At 35.9% G+C, this 8,756-nt stretch overlaps 1 protein-coding gene across 1 annotated transcript; it reads left to right on the top strand.

The window, feature by feature from the left end:
* The first annotated feature begins 1,513 nt into the window (after window positions 1–1,513).
* LOC145719937 (ABC-type organic anion transporter ABCA8-like) lies at window positions 1,514–8,604 on the top strand. The gene is made up of 4 exons (XM_081811560.1): window positions 1,514–2,718; window positions 3,801–4,005; window positions 5,483–5,647; window positions 8,489–8,604. The coding sequence occupies exons 1-4, from the start codon at window positions 2,623–2,625 to the stop codon at window positions 8,602–8,604; spliced, it is 582 nt and encodes a 193-aa protein (XP_081667686.1). The 5' UTR covers window positions 1,514–2,622.
* The last annotated feature ends 152 nt before the right edge of the window (window positions 8,605–8,756 follow it).

Here is an 8,756-nt window from a genome sequence, read left to right as displayed (position 1 = left end):
CTTATTTTGCTTAGCATAATACCCTCTAGTTCCATCTGCGTTGTTGCAAATGGCAAGTATCTACTTGTCTCTACAAGTATCATATGATACTTGTCTTTCTCTGATTGACTTATTTTGCTTAGCATAATACCCTCTAGTTCCATCCGCGTTGTTGCAAATGGCAAGATTTCGGGGGGTTTTTTGATGGCTGCATAATATTCCATTGTATATATATACCATATCTTCTTTATCCATTCATCTGTTGATGGACATCTTGGCTCTTTCCATAGTTTGGCTATTGTGGACATTGCTGCTATAAACACTGGGGTGCGTGTACCCCTTCGGATCACTACATTTGTATCTCTGGGATAAATATCCAGCAGTGCATTTGCTGGGTCGTAGGGTAGCTCTATTTTCAACTTTTTGAGGAACCTCCATACTGTTTTCCAGAGTGGCTGCACCAGCTTGCATTCCCACCAACAGTATAGGAGGGTTCCCCTTTCTCTGCATGCATGGGGTGGTTTTTAGGAGGTTCTGCTGATCTTGGATAGGCTTGGATCCCTAGAGTCTGGCTGGCCATAGTCTGATGTAGGCTACTCTATACTGGCATGACTGGGATGACTCAGCTCTGTTTCATATGCTTTTCAGGTCCCAGAGGCTGGCCCAGTATTCTCTTACAGCAATGACCAAGCCATAACAGCAAGCAGATACACCCAAGGCCTCATAAAGGCTAGGCTGAGAATTGGCACATAGTCACTCCCACTCCTTTCTACAGTCAAAGTTATACTCTGCCTTTAAAGAAGGAACTCAAGAGTTACCAGACAAAAGGTGTTGACAAAAGTAGAGTGAGGAACTGGGGCTTCTATTTTGGACAGGAGGGGTAAAAATGGGTGTCTTTGTCTTATTCCCAATCATAGAAGGAAAGCTGTCAACCTTTCACCCACGAGTATGATGTTAGCCATGGGCTTATTGTATATAGGCTTTATTATGTTAAGATATATTCCTTCTATACGTACTTTGTTGAGGGTTTTTATCATGAAAGGATGTTGTCTTCTGTGAAATGTATTGTCTGCGTATTGAGACGATCATATGATTTTTACCTTTCATTCTATTCACGTGGTGTATAACATTTATTGATTTACATATGTTTAATGTGTGGTTGCATTCAGTTTGCTAATGTTTTGTTGAGAATTTTTGCATCTAAATTCCCCAGGGATGTTGGTCTGTAATGTTCTCTTCTTTTAGTGTCATCTGTCATTGGCCTCGGGGTGATGCTGGCCTCACAGAGTGAGTTTGAAAGTATTCCCTCCCCTTCAATTTTTTGGAAAACTTTGAGAAGGAGTGGCATTCATTCTTTTTTATTTTTTAATTTTTAAAAAAGATTTTATTTTATTTGAGAGTGAGAGAGCACAAGCAGGGGAGAGGGGGAGAGGGAGAAGCAGACTCCCCACTGAGCAGGCAGCCCGACTCGGGACTTAATCCCAGGACTTTGGGATCATGACCTGAGCTGAAGGCAGATGCTTAACCAACTGAGCCATCCAGGTGCCCTTCATTCTTTTTTAAATGTTTGGTAGAATTCACCAGAGAAGCCATCTGGTCCTGGCCCTGGGCTTTTCTCTGTTGGGAGGTCTTTGATCATGGATTCAATGTCCTTCCAGCTTTTCTTTTGTTTCTGATTTCTAGTTTCCTATCCTCATGGTCAGAAAAGATACTCAGTATAATCTCAATTTGCTAAGACTTGTTTTGTGGCCTGTTGTACAATCTGTTCTTGTATCTGTTGGGAGGTCTTGGATATGTGAGAGCTGCTTCACGCCTCTTTGGGTAACAGCCTGTCTCTGCTTTGTGTCAATGCTGGGTTGCCAAGCAAACCTCAGCAACAACTGACCTTTGCTTAGGAATGGGGGCAGGGAGGTTTCCCACCCCACCCGTGGTGGTAGATGGCCATTGCTTTTTACTCTATGCAAGGGTCATGTTGCGTCAACTAAGGTGTGTTTAGATAGGTGTTGTTGCAGCCCACTGAAAGTGAAGCCATGGGCACAAGGAGTGCACTGACTTTGCAATAGGGGATCCAAAGGAAACAAAGCTCTGGGGGAAAGGCCCTAGCTGTCTGGGGCTCCCAGATACATTACTGCTCTTGAGTCAAGAGCTATTGAAAACACACAGTGAAACCTTCACCATCCAGGCACTTTGCATTGGAGAAAATCATTTAGTCTGAGCAGCGGGGAAAAAAAAATACAGTCTCTAGGAATGGGGAAAATGAACCACTCTGACACCAGAAAGGAGGGCCTCTTCTTCCTGCAATGTCTCTTCGATCTTCTCTGCTGACAAAGCTTTACATCATGCCGGCTGGCAAAGAAAACGACTTAAAAGGCCGAGATCCATTTTCATAGAGCTGAGGCAAGACGTTGGTCACTAACACAATGCATGACCAAAAAAATAAGGGAGCAAAGAGTTTGGAAGTGGAAAGAAAAGAAAGCTAGGGGAGTCATAACACGCTAACTTTGGAACTCACAGAGTCCAAGCACTCATTTGTAGCACTGCAATTATCAGGCTGCTCTTTTTCTGTTTGCAGGGTATGTCTTCTCATGAAGAGCGTCACATTTACGTTATCTTCTCTTTTTCTTTCTTCTTAAACAGGGCAAAATGATTAAGAGAGAAATGAGTGTGTGTCAACAGACATGGGCATTATTATGCAAGAACCTTCTGAAGAAATGGAGAATGAAAAGAGAGTCCTTGATGGTATGATTCAGTATCTCTGTCACTTCTTATTTACAATATGGAAATGTATATTTCCTGGGAAGTAACCATACTTTATCTCCCCTTCCAAAAACCAAACCAAACCAGAAAACCTCTCTACAAGAGAAGGAGTTGTTCCTCGAACTGCAATCTGTCTGCAGACCTTTCAGTTGACACAGATCCCAAGTTGAGGTCTAAAGTCACTGACACTGGCCAGCAATAGAAAATCCAATAAATGTTTTAAAAGTCAGTGGTCACATGTTTGCTAGGGCTCCTACTCATGGATAGTCAGGTTTAGACACTGAGATTTTGAAGGCATGGTTAATTAACCCACGGAAGTAGGTAACTGGTATATTCTCTTTTGAATCTCTTTCTCTTTTTAAAAATAAATCATTCTCTTCAAAAGAGTAGAAAACTTGGAAATGTTATTAGTACCAAGAAGAAAATTAGCATTAGCTCCTATCATTTTACCATATAACAAAAATCCTGGTTGAACTTTGATATCTTCTGAAAATCAGATAGATATAAATTAGTAGCATTTTTAACTAAATTAGAATTTTACTGTCTAATTGTGAATTTTTTCTATCATCATCCATTTAGGAAATAAAGTGATGTCTTATTGGAAGTTTGCAGGTGACCAACAATGATAACTAACAAAACAGTCTTTCTCCAGTTGCCTGAATTGTGCTGAGTTTCCAATACCAGGATCTTGGCATGTAGCCAGTATATTATTACTCAGTAAGCAGTGCCTTGGAACTGTCTCATGTAACACTAGGCTCTCAGTAGAACCAGATACAGCATGAGTAGGTCATACCAGCTGGTAATAATTTATAATAGCTTGCCTCTCATACTTTCATGATCAGTGCATGCTTTAGACTGGTGCTGTGGATCAATACACTTGAATACCTATTAAGAGCTCACTGGAATTAGACTGCTGAATTTTGTACTGTACATATTTTAAACAGTTCATAATGTGGCATATATTGAAAGCAGAAAAATGCACAAGACAAACTGTATGACCAAATGATTGTGGATAACTAATTCAAAATCATAATTTTCTTTATTCTTTCTCTTGGATTGTGTAGGAATGGTTGACCCCATTGCTCCTCCTACTTTGTTTGTATCTATATCCTACTAATCATAAAGTTAATGATTTTTCTTCACTGCCTGCTGTGAACCTGGGACCGGTAGACTCATTTAAAGATTCTACATTTTCTATTATATACACACCTGTCACCAATACAACCCAACAGATAATGAGTAAAGTAGCCTTAGCTTCCTTCATGAAAGGTGAGTTTTCTAGCAACCAAGAGGAATTTCTGATGTCAATTTTTGGTTCATTTGACTGCAGAGACATGCATTTAATTTGCATTTCAGTTGATAAACTGTGTTGTCAAAATTTATAGATTATGTGAAATTGAGTGCACAGTCTCTCAGCAAAGAAATCTTGATCTTGCATAGGGTTTGGGGAAGCATGGAATATAGTGTTTGGAGACTTTGAAAAGCAGGAGTGTTTAGGGAATTGTTGACATTTGGCTGTGGAAGCCTTATTACTAGAATGAAACTGTCACTCTAGTATTTGCTTATTATTACAGACAAAAACAATGAGTCTTTTCTTGAATTTGATTATGGGAGTTCTATCTCCAGCTTTTTACTACCAAAAATTGTCTTACTATATTTGAAGATTCTATTGATGAGTATTCTGAGTTTCAAGTTTCCACCCTTCAGTGTTAAGATACTTACCAGTGAAAAATAAGGAGAGCATTATGACTGTTAAAGTCACTTTCCTTTAGAATAATTTTCTGAAATCAGAAGAGAAACAGCCTAGTGCAGAGGCAAGAGAACTAGTCTTAATGTTCATTAAATGCTCTCATGCACTAGATTTTATAGAGCCTTTATTCTGTAGTAATAGAATATTATTCTGTATTATATTTTTCTGTACTCTGTAGTAATATTATGTACTAATAATAGATATTATTGTTTATTTTACAAATAATGGAAATTGAGTGATAAAGCTTACACGACTTGCTCAAGATCACATGGATTTAAGGAATAGATTCCAGAAAAAGAATAGTTCTATCAAAATACGTGCTGCCTTTTTCCTCCACTTGCATCTTCAACACTCCCACCCCAATCCAGGACTTTCTTTGCATTCCTTCTCATTCTTTCAGTCTTAGTGAGACCTCTGTATGGCATTGAACACAATATCTGCTGAAAAGAGGGATTATTTTAGTGATGTCAATATAATCAGGTAACTGGTATATTCTCTTTTGAATCTCTTTCTCTTTTTAAAAATAAATCATTCATGAGAAGACATATATAAGTATTTTCATAGCATACCAGTTAATACCATACTGTCAGGATTATTAAAGGAAAGTGAATTTTTATAATTATTTCCATCTGCTATAAACCAGAGCCTAATTGTGATTTAAACACAATGACCTACCATTCGTGACCATTTTTTTTACTACAATTGTAGATTTATTGCAATGCTAATTCTCCTGTGAATAGTTTAATTTGTATGGAATAATATTATATGTGATTGAAATTGGTTCAAGAACTACAAATGAAAATAAAATAACTAATTTTCATGTAGTTCTTCTGAAGAGCAATGTCTCTTCCCAAACTTTACTCTGCCTGACCTACTCAAAGTTGATATTTGATTTTATTTCCATAAAGAACTCTAGTAAAAGTAATTTATCATGACATCCTGAAGTTGATCTCCTAGTAATTTACTAACAAATATATTCCCTTCTTGTAATGGCAGGTATAAAAGTTTTGAGGCTGTCCAATGAAGAAAATATTAAAGAATTAATGCCAGATTATCCTGAGGAAGTAATACAAGTCATCTTTACTAATACATTCTCATATCATTTGAAATTCTTGCTGGGATACAGAATCCCGACAAAGAAGGAACACAGGGACCATGAAGGTAACTTTTCCAGCTATGTAATTCCAGTGCTCTCCACTTCAATTATGTCATAAGTTATATATAGGAATGGATGTTAATACAGCAAATTTAAAAATCCCTATCTGCAATGTGATGTCAACAGGATAATCAACACATTTTAAAAATGTACATTGGTTTTTGGGTTTATTAACATACTGTATTAGATAGTTGTTATATATGGTTTTATATATATATTTATATATTTCCATATATGCATGTGCACATATACATATATATTTAATGCAATATGTGGTTATAATATATATTGCTAAAGGAAAGTAAAATTGTTTATGGATAAAATAGAAGCTTCTCTTCAAATGTCTGAGTAAGCTTATTTTTGAGGACCCAAAATGAAGAGGGCACCAAATCCAGAGTGATTGATTATTGTTAATGCTCTATGATTTTGCCAATCTCACCAACCAAGAGGTTTGGGTTTTAGTTACATGAGGACAGGTGAGAAGATCTTGGGTTTATATGAGATGGACATTTCTGTATTAATTTGGAAACTGGAGAGACTATATACTCAGTGAATGCATAGACAAGAAAAAAGGCCAAGATGGTTTTAGAAAGAATTAAACAAGTAATTAAGAGAGTATGCTATTACCATAGTAAAAGACAGATAGACCAATGAAACAGAAGAAAGAAACCTGGAAAGCTCTCACATAAACATGAAAACTAACATATGACTGAGAAGACACTGTGATTGGTACTGGGAAAATCATCTCTCCGTAAAGAACAAAATGAAATTATCTCATACTAAACAACCAATTCCAGGTACAGAACTCAGTGAAAAAAAAAATCCTGTAAACTTTCTAGAAGTCAGTATAGGAGAATATCTTTATAACTGCCGGATAGAATAGAATTCTTAAACAAAACAAAAAATACATAAACTATAAAAATTAAGGAATTATCTTTATCAAAAGACATCAGAAAGTGAAAAGTAAGGGCAAAACTTGTGATGAAATATTTATGCAAATGAAACTAACAAAAAGTTAATACCAGAATATATAAAGATTTTCTCTGAATAAATAAGAAAAAAAGCATAGATATAGGAAAGAAGTGAAAGATATAAATAGGAACTTCATAGAAGGAGAAACACAGATCAAGAATGAACACTTGGACCTGCATTAGTAATCAGGGAAATGCATTTAGAAACCACATGTGATATCATTTTATATTTAACAAGATTGACCAAAAACAGTAAATAGAACGATACAAAGTATTGACAAGGATATGTAGCAAAGAAAACCCAATATTATAAAAATATTTTAAACATTTAATATTGAGAAATTTTATTTTTAAATTGAAGATATGTATAACTTATAACCCAGCATCATAGAAATTTTATTAGTGAAAGTCTCATGCCTGTGTTAAAGATTTGCAGCCTATTCTCCTCTCCTTCTGAGGGCATAGAATAATTGTTTTGTAGCTATAATCAGATACCTAGATTCAAGGCATTGAAAAGCAGATGTGAGTTCTCTATACCCTTTCCTCACCTGCTTCTGCAAGCTAGATGGAAACTGTCACCTTGGGACCCCTGGTGTGAAACAGAGGACCTCGCTCCCCCCCTTCCAAAGACCTGTGCTGAATCTATGGTCTGAGTGAGAAGTAAACTGTTGCTGTGAAAAGACATTAAGATGTTGAAGGTTGTTACTAGGCATATCATAGACTATCCTGATGATACACACATATTCATGAGAAGACGTATATAAGTATTTTCATAGCAGTGGCTTTTTTTTTTTTGTAATAGCAAAAAGAAAAAAGAAATTAACCAAATTGTCATCTATGAGAGAATGGATAAATACACTGAGTTGCATTCCTGCAATGTGGTTCTACACAATCATAAGAAGAAAAAATGGGGCCATCTATATAAATTTCAAAATCATAACATAGAACAAATGAAGCAAAATGCAGAATGATGACTGTAATGAGGTAGAAGATAGAAAGTTCAACAATTTTAAATTATGTGTGTAGTTTGGGGATACATTACAGAAGCTTAATGGCATATATAAACACAAAGTTCAGGAAAGCAGTTAGCCAATTAGGAGCTTGCTGCTAGGAAAAGCAATAAGATCATAGACAGTATACAGGGGATTCCAGTTGTATTTGTAATGATTTATTCATTTTTAAAATTTGGCCATGGTTACATATGTGTTCATTATATCATCATTTGTAGGCTTGAACTGTTTCCAAATGACTTTTAAATATTTAAAATGTTAATGAAACATGAAACATGCATTTAATTCTAATACTCAATTTTAATTTTTCATATTAAATATCACCATCTCTTTAATGCAGTTTAATACTCAATGGACTGGTAGGCTTTTTTTTTTTTTTTTGGTAAGATGTTTTTTCTTCAGAAGATGTTCTGGTTGACATGATTTGAACATAGTAAGTTATTTCCTCTGAACTCCCAGTTGCTCATTATTGCCTGTGTTGTATGTACTGTTAGGCAAAGCTCTAGTTCTCAATCCATATGGTTCTCAATCCATAAAAGACCTACTAACCTTTGAAAAACATAAAAAGATTGTTTTGACAATACAAAATCATAGAAGAGAAAAGCTCCACAAAATTCTTGATGGGTGAAGAAGCAGGGAAGATAGTGTAAGAAAGCATAGTATATTCTGATTTAATGCAGAACATCCCCTATAAGTGCTCTGTCTGCCCTGCTTTGAGAATCATTACTCCAGTTTATGTTTTCATAGGCCTTGAGTCAAAATAACAACATTTGGAATGTGCAGCCATTGTAAAGTCCACTGTTTCCTATAATCAGGACTGAAATAATCCATAATGATATTTATGGCTTTCTTTTTTTTCTTAAAGCTCATTGTTTTAAAATGAGTGGCGATGTTAACTGCCAAGTTTCACAGTACTGGGAGAGAGGTTTCGTCGCTCTTCAAGCTGCTATTATAGAAGTGAGTTCAAATGTTCCATGCTAACTAATGTTGCATGCAGACTAATGATATTAGAGGCCTCAAAAGGTTCATGAAATAATACATAAATGGGTAGCCTTGTTCTTTCACTTAATCACTGGTTTCTTTAATACAAAGTTTATTTATATAGTTTCTGTATGCCATGGGGGCTACAAACA

This window comes from Leptonychotes weddellii, unplaced genomic scaffold (genome assembly GCF_054177405.1).
Source record: "Leptonychotes weddellii isolate Sample4059 unplaced genomic scaffold, ASM5417740v2 HiC_scaffold_8410, whole genome shotgun sequence".
Taxonomy (NCBI): domain Eukaryota; kingdom Metazoa; phylum Chordata; class Mammalia; order Carnivora; family Phocidae; genus Leptonychotes; species Leptonychotes weddellii.
Note: the sequence above shows the minus strand (reverse complement) of the source record. Positions and strands in the feature narration are given on the sequence as shown.